This window comes from Excalfactoria chinensis, chromosome 4, assembly GCF_039878825.1.
Source record: "Excalfactoria chinensis isolate bCotChi1 chromosome 4, bCotChi1.hap2, whole genome shotgun sequence".
NCBI classification, from domain to species: Eukaryota; Metazoa; Chordata; class Aves; order Galliformes; family Phasianidae; genus Excalfactoria; species Excalfactoria chinensis.
In genome coordinates this window covers 31,762,543-31,784,407 of record NC_092828.1, presented here as the reverse complement: position 1 = coordinate 31,784,407, position 21,865 = coordinate 31,762,543, and the positions used below count along the sequence as shown (strand labels likewise).

At 39.4% G+C, this 21,865-nt stretch overlaps 2 protein-coding genes across 5 annotated transcripts; both read right to left on the bottom strand.

The window, feature by feature from the left end:
- Positions 1-190: 190 nt before the first annotated feature.
- RRH (retinal pigment epithelium-derived rhodopsin homolog) lies at positions 191-13,167 on the bottom strand. 2 transcript variants are annotated; one of them, XM_072334134.1, is made up of 7 exons: positions 8,278-8,830; positions 7,906-8,096; positions 6,246-6,345; positions 5,391-5,544; positions 4,866-5,034; positions 2,327-2,505; positions 191-1,445 (listed from the first exon to the last, which is right to left on the bottom strand). In XM_072334134.1, the coding sequence occupies exons 1-7, from the start codon at positions 8,357-8,359 to the stop codon at positions 1,340-1,342; spliced, it is 981 nt and encodes a 326-aa protein (XP_072190235.1). In that variant the 5' UTR covers positions 8,360-8,830; the 3' UTR covers positions 191-1,339. The 2 variants fall into 2 exon arrangements, with proteins under 2 accessions (XP_072190235.1, XP_072190236.1); XM_072334135.1 differs by lacking the exon at positions 8,278-8,830 and adding an exon at positions 12,982-13,167 and having other exon boundaries at positions 1,208-1,445.
- Positions 13,168-17,042: 3,875 nt separating this feature from the next.
- On the bottom strand, positions 17,043-21,824 carry GAR1 (GAR1 ribonucleoprotein). 3 transcript variants are annotated; one of them, XM_072334137.1, is made up of 7 exons: positions 21,523-21,770; positions 20,973-21,181; positions 20,738-20,892; positions 19,718-19,777; positions 19,185-19,317; positions 18,290-18,409; positions 17,043-17,729 (listed from the first exon to the last, which is right to left on the bottom strand). In XM_072334137.1, the coding sequence occupies exons 2-7, from the start codon at positions 21,166-21,168 to the stop codon at positions 17,716-17,718; spliced, it is 678 nt and encodes a 225-aa protein (XP_072190238.1). In that variant the 5' UTR covers positions 21,169-21,181; positions 21,523-21,770; the 3' UTR covers positions 17,043-17,715. The 3 variants fall into 3 exon arrangements, with proteins under 3 accessions (XP_072190238.1, XP_072190237.1, XP_072190239.1); XM_072334136.1 differs by having other exon boundaries at positions 17,044-17,729; positions 21,760-21,824; XM_072334138.1 differs by having other exon boundaries at positions 17,566-17,729; positions 18,290-18,328; positions 21,760-21,824.
- Between the last annotated feature and the right edge of the window lie 41 nt (positions 21,825-21,865).

Below are 21,865 nucleotides of genomic sequence, written 5' to 3'. Positions count from 1 at the left end.
TGTTCTTTCTCATGTCACAACACCACACTGTGTCAAGTTCTACACAACATATGTTTCCAGGCTATTTTAATACGCACTTGTTGCATGGGTAATATATAGTAAAAACATGTATTTGCTCCTTCTGAGGCACGAGTTACTGTCCGTGCAGTGTTCCAAGGTTCTAGGAAGAAAGAGTACAGCAAGAAGACATTGTATGGCATTTACTTTATTACTGAAAAGTACAAATTAATAGGAAGCCTCTAGGACTTTCAAAAGCCCCCATAAAGACAGGTTTTACCAATAACACAAATTTTAAACAACAGCTCCACACTGCAAAGCCACACTTCGGATGTACGCATACATAATAATATCAAACCAAAGTGGTAGTAATGAACCATCTGTTGGTGCAAATTGTACCCAAAATCCTGTTAAATTAAATCTCACATGGTCAGACCTAAAACATACTTTCTATGTATGTATCATACGAATGTATGTGTACTACCATCCACCAATAGCTCTATCCGCAGCCACCCCCTCCAACTCAAGTCAATTAATTGCTGACATTGTCAAAGTTTACAAAAATTACACAACAGATGTCCATGAGATTGACATAGAAATAATGAGAGATCATCTTTACTGTTTTATGTGCCACCTGACTGTCAGCCTTCAGAGAGCGTTTTGTCCCACAGTCAGGATTTGATGTGCAGGGACGAGCACTAGAAATGTACCATTACTAAAACATCCATTTGATTCTGGGAGACAAAACTTCAAAAATACAGGAAATATCATGAAAGTCTTTCAAAATCCTAGAAGCTGATAGCAAGTTCTATGGGGTTTGGCTAGATATTCTGATAACCTTACCATATTCACAGAAGAAAAACTGTGCAACATGCATCAGTACAGACACATGATATAGAGATAAATACATACAGGGAGATTCCAGACCTGGAAACTTTCATGTGAAGTTGGGAGAAAGTCATTTGCAAGAGGAGTTAAATGTGCTCTATCTATTAATGAATCTAAGTACTTCCTACTTCAGACTCTCTCTGCCCTGATGTCACCTTGTCCAACCCTGAAAGTTACATGGAACACTTCAAAGGCCTTTTTTGTTTGTGTCAGAAATATCAATCCAATAAGCCTCATTCTTGAAAATTAAAGTTGCGGTGTTTTGGGTTGTTTCTTTTTTTTTTTTTTTTTCTTTTTTCTTTTTTCTTTTTTTCTCCTTTTTAACCTAAAAGATTGACCAGTGATTGACAGAAAGCAGTTGACTGGAAGAGGCAGATTGTTATTCCAAAAAGTAAACTGTAAGCCAGATTTAACTCCTTCCCACAAAAATCTATGAAGAAAAATCAAATGAGCTTTATGACGTCAGTGCACTCTGAGAAACACTCATAGGCAAGGCATTGCTTATAGTTATTTCTTGTCTTGTTTGACATCGCACCATTGCTAGGATTGCTCTCCGAAACCTGCAAAGAAAGCAAAAGCAGAAAGATCATTAGCTGGAGGACCAAATACAAACACAGAGTATACTCTTTTAAGTATTATAACTGCTTTCAACCTCATAATAATTGCTTACTAAAAATTTGTATATGTGGAATTCAAAAGGATTTGAATCCTTTACGTTTCCATGTATAGGAAATAACTCAATCAAGTATTTCTCCAGCAACAAGGGTATCCACAGCTTTTGGTAATTGAAGACTGGGTGTAAAAATGAGAAAAGCAAAGTTTGGAGAATGGGGTGAAAAGGTGATGGACTTTCACAGACTCAACAGGATCAGATCAGACAAGCCAGACAGAGATCGCAGCCTCTTTGTAGCTTGGTAGTAATGCCAGGAAGTATTCCTGTTTGCAAAATCCAATTCCCATACAGAGGTGATGGCTTGGTTAGAGCATATTATATGCTTCCTCAATATAGAAGAATAAGGCTTACATTTTCTATTAAAGTAAGTTAAGTCCCTCCTAATCAACCACAATATGACACATCTCCAGCCAAGCAAGGAATTCTGAAGTTACACTTCACTAAGATGATGTGCAAGACATTTTGGCCACAGTCATTAAAATAACTAGTCTACTGCTGCTGAAATCAGAATCCACAACAAGTCCCCTGAGAAACCACAAAAGGATTCTCAAAATGAATTTACACAATCTTCACTAACGTGCTTTCAAAAGTCTTTATCAATTTAATATATTCTGATGTTGATCAAAGCAATTTCTTTTAGATTTTGCTGTCCAAAACATTATCTTCGGTAAATCCAGAGCAGTTCACCTTCTAATCTCTTCAACAATCAGTTTCTCCTATGCTACAGATGATCTTTATGTAGACTAGTACCAAATAAAGAACCCTTACTTTTTGTTTGCAATGACGTAAATGCAGGGGTTATAGAACGTGGAGGATTTTGCAAATAAAGGAGCTATGATGGCCATCACAGGAGAAATTTTCTTCGGGTCTCCAAAGGAAGACCATAAACACACAATGGAATAGGGAGACCATGCCACCAGGAACATTACAATCATCACAACAGACATCTGTAAAACAAGGGGAACACACACAACCTGAAGATTAATACCTCACAACCTAACTCCAATAGCACATACATCTGTGTGATAATAAGAGTCGTCCAGAACTAAATAATGACACGTAAATGAAAACATCTGATAATTCTCAATATCTTATAGCATAATCTCACTTTCAGGATTTAACAATGCATCATACTATATTTTGACATTCTGTTGTTTTGTTACCATTTTCCATTATGACTAGCACTAACCATTATTTTAAATTCAATCATCAAAACTTTAAAGGGCCAGAGATGAATTCACAAGTGAATTATGGCCACCACTTCTGTGCTAAAAAAAAATGCGCTGTGTATCAGCAAATCTTCTTCTCAAAGATGCACATTTAGCATCTGTATTATTGTCTTTATTATCTCCAGCATCCAGCAAAGGATGGCTATATGAAAATAAAATGCAATATTTAAAAATGATCAGGTAGTCAACATCATTTGCATCACAGAAAATACCAACTTTTGGGTAAATCACAATATTTAAAACACTTCCTACCTACTTCTGATCTATGCACCAGTGTAAACAACCTGGAATCTACTTCCTAACCCTGCTAGAGAAAATATGACAAACTGGGAAAAAATGCTCTGTCAGAATGGCAAGCTTCCTTTCAAAAGAGGCTTGAGATACACATAAGAAAAAGAGCTCAGAATGCAATTTCTTTTTGCTATTCCAAAGTGGGTGGAAGGAATCCAGCGAAAACAGGTCACCTTGCAATGCTATTATAAACAATAAATATGAACAGAAGTAACAAGGAAACTTAATATGTTGCAGCTTAATTTTTTTTCTAGAAATAGATGTTTTTTATTCACACCCAAGAAGAAAACATTTTGCATAATAAAAAAATAGATTAAATATCTAAGGCAAACAGCAACCCAATAAACATACCTCATAAGGCTTAACTAAGGTCTGGTTAAATAAGGTAAATGTTCCACAGGCTCTGTCCTTATACTTAAGTAACCTAGAAGCACTGTCTTCATTCAGTGAAGCATGATAGCCACATTCAAGCATCATACAGGCGACAGTTAACTGCTCAGATTTTCTTCCCTGCCTGCCTCTCACAGATAGCATTCAGGGCTACTAGGGCTCAGACACCAGGACACATTAAGCCACCAGCAGGCCAGAACAGCAGCAATCTGAGAGTAGTGGAGGGCAGGAGCGGAATCAAGTAGGACTGTCTTTTCTGGCTTTTGTCAGGGATGTGAATCCATAATGGAAATCACAATGGAAGCTTCAAATTAATCAGAAAGGCAAAACAAATCACCCCAAAACTAAACATAACCACAGGGCTTTCTAGCATAAGGTTCTCTAGTGTTGTTCACCCATGCCCATATATTCTGTCCTTCTGTTTCTCATTTTGGCTCTCCCTGGAAATAATCAACAGACGTGTGAGCTGCTTCAGAGCACAACCAACAAGCTGTACCCTGTCAAGAAGGTTTCTATTTCAATAGTAATACAACATCTATACACAATAACTTCAGAACACCAATTCTTACATAAAAGAATGGTTCTATTTAGAAGCTGTCAGTGCAGGGAAAGATTAAGAGATGCCAAATTATGGAAAAAAATAAAATCAATAAACCAATCAATTTTTAGAGAAGGATGATGCCCAACCACAAGGCTTCATCTTTATTTATTTAATACAACTTATAGTCAACTATGAAAAAGATATCTTAACAAATCTAAGTCTAAATCTATAACTGAATCCTCAGTTTCAAGCATTCTGAGTCATTCTGAAACATAAATCTCATAATTAAGGGTTGGGTTGTTTTTTCATAATTTAGCAAGGAGAACATTTTCCAAGGAATGTTAAGTTTGCATTGATAACTAATTCAAATATGCATTTATGTACGTTTTCTTCTGGTGCCCAACCATAAACCATATCTTCACCTAAAACAATCAAACGAGCCAGTGCACTTAAAGCTGTCTCAAGGACTCTCGTATGTTAAAAGAATGTTAACTTTTCAAGCAGGATGTATCATTCTATGCCATAATTCACATTCGCTATTGTTTACCTAAGAAAAAGATAAGCTCAATACACTGACCCCCCAACCCCCAAAAATGACAGATTGCAGAGACAAGGAGAATTCATGTGATTCCCAGACTTCAAAACAGCTGTTAATCTGGAAAGAATAAAGAACCTAGTGATGTTAGTCAAGCCCAGAGATTTCATTTAGGCTAAGTTTCAGTTAATATTTAGTAAAAGAGAAGAAAAAAGGGGAATTCAGGAAATAGAAATACTGAAAATGCTGCATCGCTCCTCCGTTCCCAACACTAACACAAAAGAACATGCTTAAAATGAAACATACCCTCATTTACCATACCTTTGTTACATCTACTTGGTCAGACCAATCCATGTTGATGCTTTCTAAGCAGTTACTGCTGGTGTATTGTTTCATTGTCCGGGAAACATTGTAATAACAGTAAAACATGACTGTTAAAGGTACAACAAAATTAACAGCAATTACACTCATTGTGTAGGAAACAAAGGACCTGATAAGACAGAAAAACAAAACACAGTAACTTACAAACATCCATCCATGAAAACTTACTGAAGAATCTGATACTGTGATTTGACTATGAAATTTGAAATAAAATTTTAGAGAATTAAAAAAAAATTCTTTAGTCTTCAGTTTTTATTAACAGCGGCACATTCTTTTATGAACAGCTTTCAAGCACTGCTCATTTTCTACCTATTTTTTAGGCTTGCTCTCTATATATTTTTAAAATAAATTATAAATTAGGCTTCATACTTCACCAAGAATCTATTGTCAGACAGTGGTAAATTAAGTAGTTTAAACCTTCACTGAGAAAACAAATTTAAAAGAAAAAGTGAGGTGAAATCTTACACATCATTTCTCCTCCAATTGACTGTACAGGTTGCTCCAGTTGGATCTGGAGCATAGCTAGCCCAGCCTACAGTAGGCATGGATGCCCAAAAGACTGCATTGATCCACGCAGCCAGGATTAGAGCGGCATAGTTACGGGTAGTCATTCTTCTTCCTGTGACAAAACACATATATTCACAAGTTGTTGTCATCATCTTCTTCTTCCTCCCAGTGTTGAATTTGAACCACAAGTAGGTGAGAGCAAACCTGCATGGTGTTAATGATCCTCTCAGAGAACTACACTCCCAAATGCTGCTTCCTATCACTGAAATACATCTAAGCTTTCCAGGCTCAAAAGCTATTTAATTCCATGATCCACTCCAACTCACAGCATACAGGCAATAACTGGCTCTAATGTCATGCCAAAAGGCCTACTATGCAACACAGAAAGAACAAAGAGGAACTGACTACTCCAATATAGCTGCAATAAAGAAGAGTGAAAAATATTCAATACAGAACTGACTCAATGCTAGAACCAAATGGAGACTAGACGGAGGTCAAAACCTCTCACAGCTGAGGCTTTTTGTGTGCTTCAGAGTACGGATACGGCCCTCTAATGACTGGAAACTGCCAGGAAAATACAACTTATAAAGCAAGTAACAGCCTACCTCTGTAATTCTCATGTTAACAAGCAGTACCAACCACTCAAACTGTATTGCTCATCACGTACTGCAGTATCACACTATGTTTTAACTACACCCAGCTCTTTAATTATGGAGTCATTCACACACACACAGAAAAACCAAACACAATACAATTGGACACTTAGTTCATAGAAGCCTAACAGCAGAGGATGTTTGACTAAACAGACAGTACCTATGTCAGGCCTGCAGATTGTCAGGTAACGGTCAACTGCAACAACAGTGAGCAAACCGATACTTGCCATCCCAAAAAATATATTTAAGGCAGCATAGATCTGAAATTATAAAGAACAGATAACGTGGCTTTTCTGAAAAATCATTTAATTGCACAAGGAAAAAATTGCATGATTAATCTAAGGCACTATTGATACCTTATAATCAGTGTTTTCTTCCAGAAGGAAGGTGCTGCATGAACTAATTCAGTGCTGGTAATTTGCTGGTGGTTCATTTGAAACAAACAATTCAAAAACAGTCTGCCAAATTGCACACCAAAATTCCTAAGGATGACAGTCTAACACAACTCATGTCAACAGGTAAATCTGAGATTCAGAGGCAAAGACTGGGAGGCGTTTTTCATTTCATATTTTCAGTATACATTAAAGAGTCCCAAAGAACATTTGATCCATCATTAAATGTTAGAATCATGTAAGGCTTCAGCAAATCTGATGTTCTGAATCATCACTCCTCCTTCTGCTATGTATTTTTTCACTGATATGGTACACCGATTTTTCCCATCAGTCCCCATTTTTACTTGGTATAGGGTCTGACAATACATAGTGATCGCACTCGTACACGTGATGCAGGGCCAGCACACTCCAAAAGCACCTGCACTGTTATCCCATGGGCAGCCTGACTGGGAAGGATGACTAGGAGGGTTGTGCTATCATTGGCACCCCCAAAACTCAGAGCCCCATGCCAGGCCACTTGACCACAGCTACCACAGAGGCACATGACACTCAGCTGTCTCAGCTGACAGGATTTATTTGATTTGAGTCGACGTGAGTTGTATTTGAAACGATCTCAGGAACTCCCAAACCACTGGTAGTAAGATTACACATCAAATTCAATCTACAATAAGTGCACTCAGATTACAAATACTCATGATACTCAGGCCTAAAGTATATAGTGTTGCTAACATTTTTCTTGAGTCACATTTCTGGCACACACTTTCACATTACTGTTCATTTTCCTGAGCACTAAGCCTAACAATCTGTTTAAAAGTAAACTTAAAATCATAGAATATAATGAGTAAAGGGCGCCTTGTCTGTGCTACAGAAGTGTAATCTGTCAGGCTCTCTTAAATTTAAAGAATAGGCAGTTATTAAAACTAAGCCAAAATTTTTTTATAGTGCCCTTGAATAGGCTCACACACCTTCCCTTTGGGTATTCACTGTTCCATCCCAAGGAAGATGTATTCATTAAGCAAAACTCATTAAGGTTTGTCAAGTTTATCATCAAAACAGCAGTCATATCCAAAGTCTGTTTACCACCAAATGAGCCATCAAAAAAGCATATGCTACTGCTGTAACTTTCTTCATTTGGAGATTTCTTTTCCTAAGGCTTTGCTTCTTAAAGCTAATATAACACTTCTGGCTGGTAAATGTAAGGTCATATTTCAATGAATTCTAACTTATGATTTAAAGTTTGGAACAGGATTCCAAACAGAATCTACATGCAGAAATTGGGGCCTTTACAGAACATCAGCTCCAAGTCTGTAGTCAAATCTTGCATTTCCATCTTTTCTCTTAGGAGAACCAATATCAATTAGAGCTACTACTTATTGCTTATCTTGCATTTAGGTGCTAAGAACATTCTCCCTGCCTAAATTGCAATACCTGGCATCCTGTGTATCCAAACTTCCAGCTTCCATGCAAATCTGAAGCAGCAGACATGGGGTAGCCAATGCCACTAACGCCAATGTCAGTGAAAGCCAGGTTGATAATAATTGCATTGGTTGCTGTCCGAAGCTCTTTGTACTTCACAAAGATGCCTAACACAACAATGTTACTGAAAATGCTTATCACTCCTGTGAAAACAGAAAAGAAAAACTTGACAAATAGTAGTAGATGAGATAGTAACACGCACGCAAAAGAAAACAGTCTATTGTAATATTTACATCCTAAACAAGAACTATTTTCAGTCGAGCATGATTTTGTAAACACCTGAAAAAAGAAAAAAAATAGCTTTTGTGATTAGATTCATCTTACCTGGATTCAGTAAGGACCAAAAGTGGGTTTTTTTTGTCAAACCTGGGATTTCCTGTACAATGACAATAGGTAGAACAGACATCCAAAAGCACAGAAGATTGCAATTTAGACACTTCAGCCACAAAGTACTGCACTGTCTTCCACAGCCAAAAAGAATGCAGGCTGATGACTGGCAAAAAAGCAGGGCTTTTACAATTATTCACTTGATGTAGCAGAAAGTCTCTACCACCACCTGAGTTCTTCATTTCTTCAAAGGAAGCTTCCACTGTATATTGAAGTAAAATTTTTCCCAGGAAAAAGAGTATAGAAAATGAATCACTAGGCTTTGTCTTTGCTACCTCCGCACCAGCCAGATGCAAATCTCTTCTCTATTCACAAGGCCTGAATTCTTCACAGGCATTGTTGTTGGCTCACACTGCTGCAAACCATTTATTTTTTAAGCCTGGAGAAGCAGCAGCCTGGATGATCCTTACAGGTCATGATGGCATGCTGGGCCAGCACCAAAGCTGTTTTCTTCATCTGACAAGTTCCAGTCAGTACCATAATCAAAGAAGAAGTCCAGCTGTGTACTGATTTTGCTCCTACCTCACAAATCTGAGTAATTGTGGACCCAGGGCACGTCTTCTACCCTGTTTCTTTCCTTCTGGCACAGGAATTTTGTCTGCTTTCTTTGCAGTAATAGGAATCCAGAGCCCAACCTCCTTGTGCCCCACAAACTTAAACACAGGCATCCCCAAATCCCCAACGTGGCAAGTGCTTTTACATTTAAATTCTTCAGAAATATACAACAGAGGTGGTACCAAAGATTTTCATAGTCTGCCTGAAGACTATGAGGCAACATAAGAAGTGACAAGTAGACAGAGCTGTAGTAGAGGAAAAAAGTAGACTTAATACTAAAGCTAGCATGCAGTCTCCTGTCACATGGCCTTACAATGCTCTCCAAGTAGTACAGGACACTGCTCCTTAAGATCCCCTGCATCAGCAAGCTTTGTCCAACCCTGGTACCTATATTAAAACCTTTACATCCTTCATTTCTCTTGCTCTTCCTCCCTCTGAGCCAAACCCTACTGCATGGCTCTTAGAATGAATTTACTTAGCAAGCCCAGAAAATAGGGTTTTTTATTCTTCTGATTTTATTCTCTTCAGACTCAGAAATACTCAGAGCAAACTACCATCATCTAGATTTCTACTACCCCACTATTAATTACAGGTGTAAGAGCTAATGAATTTTAAAATACCAGTTTGAACCTCACCTGAGAAAGGCTCACAGCCCTTTATCAGCAACATGGAGAATTGCAACATGTTTAGGAAAACACAGCCATTAAAAACAAAAATAACAATAATAATAATAAGTATAAACCAACCCTGTAAGTAGTAACAGGAATTAGCAAGCTGCTCATGAATTCCCTTGTCTCAAACAGCTGTTACAGTACCACTGAACCAAATGCTAAACTTACAGACATCAGTATAACTTTGGCACCTCAGATTACAAGCACATAGCAGGACATTATGTTGGTAAAAGACAAACGGTACAATATCCATGGAAATGCATTCCTCTTAGGAAATCTTCAGGTTTTTTTTCTGCTAAAACACTTCACCTATGAACCAGAACACTGTACTTTGCATCATTACAGTCCTGTAGGGATAATTATATGAGTAGCCTTAGTGAATAGGTGTTGTGCTGAAAACAGGGCACGTCTGAAATAATAGCATCTGGCTCTACAAAGGATATAAACTTCATATCCTTATTACCATGGCCACAGAGCCCAGCAGACACAAAGAGTACAGACAATTAGGCTCAATGGAAATCGAGCAGCAAGCAATCCAGCATAGTGAAATCCAACTTTTGCCCTCAGGAGTGAAATAAGGTCTGCAGAAAAGACCTCATTAATTCTCAGCTATTTCTCTTTGATATTCTCTTTTTTGAAGACCAAGCATGTCTTTTCTTAGGTAGAGCATGGTACATAAGAATAAAATTAAGTGTGATGTTAGAAGTGTACAGTCACTCATCTATGATATTTCACACATTTTAGGAACAACACTGTGATGCCATGAGTCCCTAAAAATAAACAAAAGCAGGAAGCTGGGGATCAGACATGAAGAGAACAACAAGAAGCATCCTCCATGCCAGCCTACTAAGGTTTCATAAGGACATAAGGAAAAATTTATCCTCTGAGACAGTGGTGAGGTGCTGGAACAGGCTGCCCAGGGAGGTGATGCAGTCACTGTCCCTGGAGGTGTTCAAGAAACACTTAGATGTTGTATTGAGGGACACGGTTTAGCAGGAGCAGTATTGATCATAGGTGGATGGTTGGACTGGATGATCTTAGAGATCTTTCCCAACCTTGGTGATTCTATGATTTTACAGCTACCAAGAATGAAATCAGAAACACAGAAGAACAGCAAATTCCTACCTTCAGGGTAAAGGAAGGATCCTGCTAGACACACGTTTAGTGCCCAAACTTAACAAGAAAAAAAGAAGAAATCACTGAGCATGCCAAGCCTATACCAAAGATTTCAGAAGTACTAGAATAGAACAGTAATAGAGACAAGAAAAGATGGATTGCATTGTGAACAAAGAAGGACAAAATACACAAACGCAATAAATTCTCTCTTTCTGAGAATAAGTCAAACAGAAATGCAAAGTTTCTCCAGGAAGAAGTTAATCAGAGCACATTTCTTAGAGGGTAGAGAGTGCAGACTGGGCTAAAGACTTCAGTAACCTCATAATATCAGCTAGGACAAGCTCATCTGATTCAGAAAAAGCAGATGGATGCCGCCACTTGGCGTGTGAAATAGCTCAGAGTTCGACAACTATTCCCATGTATTTCTCATTACATCTTGTGATTTTGCCAATATGAGAATAAAAGCCTCTTATATGACGTGGTCATGAACAGAAATATTATCTTTCCTTTTCCCACTGAAACAGTAAGAACTGAAGTTTGAAGGAATGCAAACAAGCCCTAACACAAAAAATCAGGACACACAAGTAGTGGCATCAAAAATAGTGAAGGTTAGGTCCATGTATTACATGGAATTTACTTTTCCAGTCAGCAATTCAAAATTATCCCAGAGCACCTCACCATTACAGGTGAAGGACAACCATAAGGCTTCTTCCTGTAGTCTGAGTGTCCCCATCATCATCACCGAAATCAATACGTTGAACCACTGTAGACTGCAATAGTTAACAGTGCCTTCCTTCCTCAGAAAACAAAGCAATTACTTATGAAAGAAGAAAGCATTCAATCCTTCTAAAAAGGAACAGAATGTTGAACACTATATCTCACTTCCATTTCATTTCCTAGATACCTGCTTATTAACATAAAGTAAATTTTCTATATGTGAGGTTTGCTGCAGTAAACAACCATAGTTTGAACCATATTATAGACCTCACTGTCAAAAACTTTGCTAATGAAGAAAGCAAAGTCCAACATGCAGCTGACAGATTTACTAGATTCACCCATTCAGGGAAGAAGCCAAATTGATTGTGGATAACACACGATAGCTTTTATCCTTAACATCAGGTGCTCAAACTATCTGAAAATACCAACCAGCTACACACAGTATAAACCATCAATTAAATATGCTAAAGCACTGTACACATCTTCTGCATCTAATAGGGGCAGTTACCTGCAATATGGTGGTACTGCAGAGTTTATTTGGTCTACCAGTACTTCACCATCATCCAGCCCTACAGCTGCCCAGCAAGCCCATGCATTTGCGTGGCTATTCTAAGGATTTCTGTAAAAATCTGAAATTAACTACTGCCTTGCATTCACACTGATGCAAAATATCCTGTGTGATACTTCCTACTTCAAACATGCATGCTAAATAAAACGACTATTCCATATCTCTAAGTAAACATCTTAAAGTATTTGAAAAGCTAATTATAACATAGAAAGTGTATGGCATAGTCTAGGAATAACGTATTTATAAATTGATCTTATTTTCCATACCAAAAATACAGAAGGCATGTTTCTAAACACAGTATTTGGCCAAGATGTTATTTCATTGCTACAGCAGTCAATGCTTCAGAAAAACACTTCCGCAATGCTTGTAGTTATAATAATGAGAAATAAAATAAAACCCAGCAAAACCCGCAATAATTCAAGTTAAGCAGAAGGCCATGGCAGTCACAGAAAACACATGATGTCAAAGCCTTGCAGAATGCTTTTTCTAACATGTGTCACCAGTGAAAAATACATCTGCAAGTGGAGTCTGCTCTTCTCTGATAAATGACCAGCTCCCTCCCCCTCGATCACATTCCAACCCTTCCCCTTACATCCCCCTATCAGACACCGGCTCACATGCTCAGACTACACATATATTACTATGAACATGTGGCCCAAGAGAAATCTCAAGATAGCTTCAAGCACATCACAGAAAAATGCAAGATGTGACAGCTATGCCCTATTTTTATCTCTTTTGCAAGCTGGCGGAAATTAATTCTTACTCTCTTCTATAATTACATATCAACAAAAGGTATCTTTTTAAACACATAACACTGCCTTCAAATATAGAGCAGAGAACGTGTAGATTTCTGCACACTTCAGTCTGACAGTTGACTTGTCGGTAAGCTACAGAGAAAAGCCATTGGTCACTTGTAAGTCAGAATGAAACACATTGCTCTTACTATACAAAATAAGCATTCAAACCTACAGGTCTGTTCTAAAAAGTTATGCAACAACTGGTCAATGCCCATACCTGCTGTTATTAAGTAAGCTGCAACTATGTTGTGCTCAGTCTGTGTAAAGGCAGAATGAGCTTCAGCATCACTTTCTGAGGAGTTGGTTGAATCATTCCAATGCATTTTGGACGCACAAGACTGTTGTCTATACCTTGCAGTAATTCATCTAGAGGATAAAATGCTACCAAACCCCGTCAGGCAAATTCTTTCATTATCCAACAGACTGAACAACAGGAAAAAAAGGCAGGGGAGGGTTGCCTCACCATCAGCACTGACAGCTTCCAAGCATGATCTAATTGGACAGAGCACAAAGGAGTTTATGCTCCCAATCTACGCAGGAGAAAAGCTTGTTAATTGAAACAAAGAGCAACACAGAACCAAGTACATTTCCAACAGGATGCTTAGACTTTATTCTTCCTGCTAAAGAGATTAACAGTCACATGCCTCCAAACTTTTTTACTTCAAATCTCTTGTGCAATGCTTGAGAAACCTCAGGAGAAAGTTGACTCTGGTTAGTTGGCCTTCAGCCTGGTTTGGAATTACTCCCAGCCATCGCAGAGAACGCAACCACAGGATGAACACAAACGTCAATCCAAAGGTGACACAGCTTTTGACTCTTCAATTACGAGGTAGCAGCACACTAGAAGGAGATCACAAAGGCCTTTTACAAAATCCTCTGTAAATATGAGCTGGGCAAGGGGTTATTGAGAAGAGTTTACACGCAGCATCAATCCAAGCAATCAAGGGCCTTTACCATTGGTTCCCCTTCAAACAATTTGTGTCCATACTATGTATTAAAGTGATAACAAAAACTCTTCAGTTGTATGCAGTTTACAGGCAGCTCAGCCCACGTGTGCGAGCAGCAGGAAGGATATACTACCCCAGGCAGTGCTGAGGAACAAAGCCATTCATAGGAAGATCATATACCTGAAGAGCTACTCTCTTCTCCAACCCATGAAACACAGAGCTTTCCCCATCCAACCTCAGCTTTTCAAAACAGACATCCTCCTCTACTTTTCGTCCATTTCAACTTATAGTGAGCAAAATTTGGTAAGAAGCTTACACAATCATGACAATTAGTCATCACTGCTACAGATCACGTGCCACAATACTACCAGCAAACATTTTAATGGCATAGAACTACACTCACTCTTAGCTCACAGGGCACTTGTATTAATGAGGTATTTTCCCTGTCAGAGGAGGATTAAGCAGAAATAGGGTGGGAGGTATTTGAAAGGGAAAATGATCTGTTCAGCAATGAATCTACTTCCCTAGTATTTAATCGTTCCATCTTGAAAGATAAGAGCATAATAATAACTTGATATCTTCACTTCCCTCCCCTGAGACCTTGGCAATATTTTCAAAAGCACCTCCGAACACGCAGCTTCCACAAAAGTCAGAGCTTGCAATGCTTACTGCCTTGATTAAGGTTGCCCCCCACTGGCTCAGGTTGCCCAGGGCCCGACCCAATCCAGTCCTGAATACTTCCAGGAATGAGGCACCCACAGCTTCTCTGGGCAGCTGTGCCAGCACCTCACTGCCCTCTGAGTAAAGGATTTCTTCCTAACATTTAACTTAAATCTCCCCACTTTTAGTTTAAAGTCATTCCCCCTTGTCCTGTCATTATCAGACCACGAAAAATTGCTTCCCCTCTTGCTTTTAAGCTCCCTTCAAGTTCAGGAAGGACACAATGAGGTGTCCCCAGAGCTCTTTCTTCTGCAAGCTTAACACCCCCAGCTCCTACAACCTAGGTAATCTAGGCACATCTCCAAAATAAGTACCACCCCCCACTCCCCCCATGAAACACCACAGTTTATAAAACAAAGCCCAAATATGAAGCAATTAATTCACTACTAAGATATAACAAATGACCTTGAATTATGAAGCTTTTCCTTTCGACTTGGCTCCAATCAGTACAAAAATAGCATAGCTTATATTTGAGTCAACTCTTCAGTTTGTAGGTACCTATACAGATATGGGGCAATGCAAGATTGTAAACATTATATTTGTATGATTTGTATGTAAAATATTTCAATCCACACAAGGCAGAAGTAGAATTGCATTTAAAAAAATAAATAAACCCTCCCACGTTCATTAAAGTGCATCAACACCAGAGGGCTGCATAAGGCAGCACCTCCCTTTAGTCTTAACTCCACAAACATTCAAACGGTTCAAAACCAAAGGCAGACAAATGAATGAGTTATTAATTCCCCACACACACAGTCTCTAGATTTAAACTGTTATTTAAAAAAGCTTGATTCTGTAAAGAGACTTTCAGGTGACCAACAAGATGCCCTGATAAGGGGCCTCTGAATCCTTACTTGCCCTGTTTTGCATACTAACCTTGACACCATTTATTGCCAAGATACAGCTTTGCCAAACTGAAAGTAACTGCACCAGTATAAAAGTGCAAGACTTTTGCCCTACAGTGGCTTCAGACTTAAGTATGACTCACGGCTCCACCTGCTGTAAGATTCAAATGATTCACTTCTTGTTCCAGGCTGCAAGATGATACTTTGTCAACTGCCCCGGCTGTGCAACTGAAAGTTGATGTCAACACAGCCTTTTGATACTCTAGGAGAAAGCACATCTCTAGAGCATGCAGCAAGAACAGCAGCATGGATTTGGGTGTAAGAGTGAGGACTGCGTTATCCCAGTCTTCCAAGACCAGAAGAACAAGGAAAGATTTAAGTCAGCTATTCACAACTAGGCACAGATGCATTGATGAAGAATACAACTATTGCAGAGAATGCATTTACAAACATGACAGTTCCAGCTTTGAAGCAGTGGTATCGTAAAGTTGCAGTGTGGTATGACAGAGATGGCTTACCATACCTACAACTCTACAGTGCCTCAAGTCAGAGCCCTAGCTCCATAAACCCAGTAACACACAGTAACAAAAGACCAAAAGCTTTTAAAGTTCTGCATGTAACTGACCTAATTATAGTTAAGTGGGTAGTAACACTGACAAAATAATTGCTATTCCATAATTTCTGATGGTGTTGTGGTCAAATAGACCTGTTTTCTTCTCATAAAAGCAGATCAAATAGAAAACTGAATGTTCCTTCTAAACATTTCAGTTAACCTACACAAATCAGGTATTCAGACCAGGCAACTGAATTCCTGAAGCTTTCTTGCTAGCTTATTTCAAGCTTTGTTTCAGAAATAATTCAGAACTAAGAGTTGTGTTTGTTAGTGACCAGCAGTTGTAGCCCTGACGAATAACCCCCTTTGGTAAGCAGGCTAATGGATCCAGTAAATTATGTTCATTAATTAGAAAGTACAACAGCTTGATCAGTTCTGAAACACACTTCTACCCACATCAAACATGATGTTCAGAATGTTTTCTTGTCAATTAATCTACAGATCTCTTTTCAGAAATGCTTGGTATGAGATCTGACAATAGACTCCTTGTTCCTGACAAAATCCAAGGAGCCAAATTCTTTCCAATTCTTACTCAATTTCTGAAGTCAAACATAGATGACAAGGTGCTATTCTATGCTTTAAGGGACACATACTAGCTTTTCAACACTCCTCATAACAAATCTGATTTAAGAGACTGGGAATGTATTCATGCAGAATTAAAACAACACTAAACTGAGAACTCCACATGCAGGGGAGCCTTATGATGGGTGTAATGCTATAATGTGATGGAAAGTACAGCAATAATAACAGGGTGGCAAAGTTGTTAGCTACAGAAAATGAGGACAAGCCCAAATGCAGCAGCCATGGACAAAAAAACTAAGTTAGAAAGCCGCTTACCTTTGGAAGGCCTCAGGTAGGCAGGCATCTCCAGCAAGATACCCACACCTCCCCTGCCAACCCTTAAATGAGGTCTGGGGAGTATCTTGGCTCCATTCCTTCTGGTCACCCAGACACACTGCATGCACCTGAGCTCCACTGGGTTGGCCCTGCCTTCCCACCATGTGCTCAATCACCGGTTCAAGCTGTGACTTAGCATTTCCACTACAATGGGCTATTTCATTTTAACCCTCCACAAGCTCAGAGTACATCAGAGGTGATGTGCCAGGACATCAAAACCTCAAGAGAAACTGGATAAGAGGAAGAGGAGAGCAGTTAAAAATTCTTAGCAATTTTATTATCAGTGAAATTAGATACAGTGAGGTGACCTAAACAACAGAATTAACTCTGTATTCCTCATCAGATAATATCTTCTAAGAATGTGTCTTAATGCCTTTGGCTTTCATTAAGATTCAGAGAAAAGAATCTACAAAATAAACTTTGCGATCTTCCTTTCCTCATATTTATTATTATGCATTAAAAAAAGTTCTAACGACAAAAAAAAATCTGAAGTTTAGTTTGTAAAAAATGGTCTGTAAAGGTTATTTAAACAGCATGTCCTTTTTAGGGTGACCCAAAAGATTCCATATAAAACAACGAGAACAAGGGATCTTACCCAAGTCACACATGGGTAGCAAGTTCATACCGACAAACGTGCATGCAGTGAACCCAGACTCCAACATGAAGTCAAGCACTGACTAAGAAACAATTTATGAACAACACCGAACCTTGTCTTAGTTAACAAAAACTTCAAGCATGTCCTGAGCAGACTTCCATTCTTTGCCAAGAACTCTGTTCATGTGTTGACAAGCAGCCATTAGCTGTCATTTCGTAGCTTCCAGTTCTTTACAGACAACTTTTTCGTGGTCTTTTATATATTTTTTTTCCTTGCTCTTCACTTCTGCAGATAACGTGGTTAAATCAGCAGGAAGATTCTCACTGCTCCATTTTTAATGTCCTCTCCCTATTTTAAGGGGGAAAAAAGACAATTCATTATCATAGATACTTAATTCAGATGATCTTACAAGCTGTTAAAGTAAATAAATTTTATATATAAAACTGCATGAATTGATAAAATAATTTATCATTGTTATCTGTTCTTGTAGTCCCTTTTCATGTAGAAACCAGCACCATCTTTACAAAGCATAAAAAACCAGAGAGTAACTGACCTTTGGTTTAAACAAGTTACTGAGAAGCATGTCAAGTTTTTACACAAAACTATGAACAGCCATACAAGAGGAAAAGAAAATACAGCATTCTGTTTAATACTTAAAAGTTTAGAATCTGAGAGACATTCTTATTATCACAGTATCACAGTATCACAGTATCGTGCGAGTTGGAAGGGACTTTAGAGATCAAGTCCAACTCCTGGGATTCGAGCCCTCTGTGTAGCAGAGCAGCATTTCTGCCACTTATGCCACAGGGGGGATTCAAACCCTGGGCCTCTGGTGCTGCAAGCAGCAACTTATACCACTGCGCCACCAGAGGCACACAAAAATGGAAATATAACAACTGCACACTCACCTCTAAAACCTCCACCACCTCTTCCTCCTCTGAATCCTCCTCCTCCCCCGCCTCTTCCTCCGCCTCCTCTAAATCCTCCTCCTCCTCCTCTTCCTCCACCTCTTCCTCCTCCGAATCCTCCTGAATGTAGGAAAGAAGTTAGACTTTCTGGAGCATGTAGATTTTGTTATACATAATGACAACTTTCATTGACAGTTTCCAAAAGAGAAACCAAAGCAAATCAGAAATGGCCAACTGCTTCATCCTAGTACCTTCCCTCTTCTGGGGACCACCTGCAGCATTTTAGGTGTTGCTGAATATCCAGTATCCAATGTCTAAGACGCTAATGCATTAATAAAGCTCCAAGATAATTTTTAGCTGTCATGAAAAAAATTAACTACAGTTATTATATATGAAATCTACAAAATGTTAAAGCAAAAACCTTTGAAATACTTGTGCTTCATCGCACACAAGGTGGCAGAGTGGTGAGAACTCAACTTTAACTGGATACATCATAAACTGTGCTTAAAAAGTAAAGGATGAGATCGACCAGATCATTTACTCCATCTCTCAAACATTGCATTTCAAGTATTTTGTCCAAGCTACATTTTAGAACATAATATAAATACAGCTTTCCTTGTTTTGAATGGGTATTATCCCTTACCTTTTACCACAAGTTGGTTAATAGTTATGCTTTCTGTCTTGGTTATACATCAGTGTACTCCCTTTTCTGCCTTACAGAAACTAGTTCTTGTCTTGGAAAGAGGTCACTGTCTCTTCCACTGAGCTATCAAACTGGAAAGTGCCTATCATTTTTCTTTGTAATAGAAGAGTTTATTCAATTACATAATGGTAAGTTCACCAAACACACACGAATGAAATAACCTTTCTGCAGCTTTCATTCTTGGGATCTTACCTCTACCACCACCTCTTCCTCCACGTCCTCCACCACGTCCTCCTCTACCACCTCCTCGAGGAGCACCTTTTTCTCCAGGAGGCCTTGGTAAAAATCTCTGAAGGGGCAGCAGCTTTGCTGGATCAATGTAAAACTGCAGGAAGAGAGTTCCATTAGGCTTTGAGAAAACACAGGTTAAATCCTTCACAAAGAGTCACTATTTGGTCTTAACTCATCATGTCAAACTGCCTTTTATGAAAAAAAAAACAGGTAAACAAATAATATGCAAAACAAATCAGTGTTATGAAGTTATTAAATTACAGGTGATATGCGTATTTATTGTTTCATTCATTACACCTCACTTCCTTTTTTTGTTCTTTAGGAGAGGGAAGAGCATGGCAGATGTAAAAGTGAAAAGGATGAGTAAGCAAACACATTTTCAAAGGTCAGCTAGCTTTTAAAGTCAATCAAATCTCTTACTAAAGCTTTTATCTATTTGATGATGTATCTACCTGACGTCACACAACAGAATTCTGTTACTGAGATCAATTTACCTTTTGCATTTTTTTGAATGAAGAGGCTCTCATGTTCTCAGACAGCTTCACTGAAAAGTACTGTTAGCTTCTTTAAGGAACACACCAGGAATAAAAGGTTAGAAGTAGCACTTTTGATTACTGCATAGCAGAATTGAGATGCTTCAGACACTTTCTAAATTCATATGTTATAAATGAAGCTAAACAGCATCGCTACATCAAAATTACAACTTAATGATTAGGAATAACTGTTCCTAATCATTAGGAATTATGATTCCTAATATAATCATATAGGAATTGTATATAATATAATAATATAATCATATAGGAATATAATCATATAGGAATTGTAATATAATCATATAGGAATTGTAATATAATCATATAGGAATTGTAACTGTGTAATCACAGTTACACAGACAGCCTTTTGTAGAAGCATTACTTTCTCCTTCCCGTGGATGAAGGTATAAGGAACATACCAGCAGAAAAGAATACACAAAAATGTAAGCATAAAGAAACAAACTTGTTTGTTTAGTGTCTGTCTCTCAGACCTATCCAGAACAACGAGGATGCTGCAGTGGCTTTGCTATGACTGTCCTGGCTTGTACAGCTGCCTGGATGAGGAAAGAGATGAGCTGGCAGGGGCTGCTCAGCCCAACCACAACCTCTGTTTCATCCTATAGTGACATGGTGGATGCTCTCTGTAACTCCACAGACAAACTACTATGGATCCTGTGGTTCTCAAATGTGCAAGAATGGTTGTTTGTTAGCTGCTGTTCAATAGCATTCAAGATTAAACGGGGAGCTAAGGAACTGCAAACTACAGCTGAGCTCCCTGTACACTTTTTGGTATGTTATTATAAGAAAAAAAGTTTCTGAACTTCAAGTAATTCTGGTACAAAAAGCAAATCTGCAAATTAATACATTCAGATCAGAAGGGCGTTCTGAACCTGTTTTAAGCAAATAAAGTAGGAGAAGGAAATTCTTTTCTAATTTTGGAGCAAACCCATTGAAGAAGCCAATAAGATTTGTGAAGGATACAAAGTCTCGTAGCTGCCCAAAAATTTCATCCACTTTGCCAATCTGTTCCTTATTATCCAAGTACACCGGTGCATTGAAATAAGGCACTTTGTTTTCTTCTGTTTTACATTTACAAACAAGATCGTCTTCACAGGGATGCATGAACTCTCCCAGTACTGAAATAAAGAGCAAACAAGCTGAAGATCTTCAACACTCACTGCAAGTTAAATAAATGCAGCCTCCGCATATAACTTACAAACTACCCTCTCTGGAGGGCCCTGGTCAAATCCGCCTCTGTTGAAGCCTCCTCGTCCACCTCCCCGTCCAAAGCCACCTCGTCCACCACGATTAAAGCCACCTCTGTCACCGCCGCTTCCTCCACGATTAAAGCCGCCTCCACCTCTTCCGCCACCTCCTCGCCCTCCACCACCTCCTCTTCCACGGAACGACATTCTCTACTGCCTCCTACAGCGGAGACAAAAATCAGTTATTTAGGGAGTACTTATTTGTTGTTTAACACGCTGTCCAAACCAACGTCTCCTGATGGTCCTGTTTAATGGTCACCCACCTCAGCTGTGACTGAAAACGTGCAGGCAAGCCAGAATCAAGTTTCCCCATTAAACACCACCTATATTAGGCAGTTTATTCTCCGTCAGAGCGGTCGGGCAGTGGCACGGGCCGCCCAGGAAGCACCCATTGAAGAAGCCAACAAGACCCGGCAGTGTTGAAGAACCGCGTGGAGGCGGTACTGAGGGACATGGCTACGGGCACGGTGGGACCAGATGATCTCAGAACGCTCTTCTAACCTTAGCGATTCTGCGGCAATGCCCATCCATCAGGAGGGACCGGCCATATCAGGGTTGAGCATCACGCTCCACAGCCCCAGCCCCGCGGAGCGGCGCCGGGCGGCCAGCTTCCCACGAGGCGGCCTCCCTGGATGCGGCGCCGGGCCCTGAAGGAGACCAACAGCTCCAATGGCCCTAACGACAGTCTACACGCACCCCAATCCGCACCACCAGCCCCAACCCCTCACACGTGCCTACCCAGCTACCATGCGAGCGCCGTCGCCGCCTGGCGATGTCATCATCACGCGCCGGAAAGGCGCCGGCCTGCCGTAAAGGAGAAACAGGTGCTCAGCGGCACTGTCGC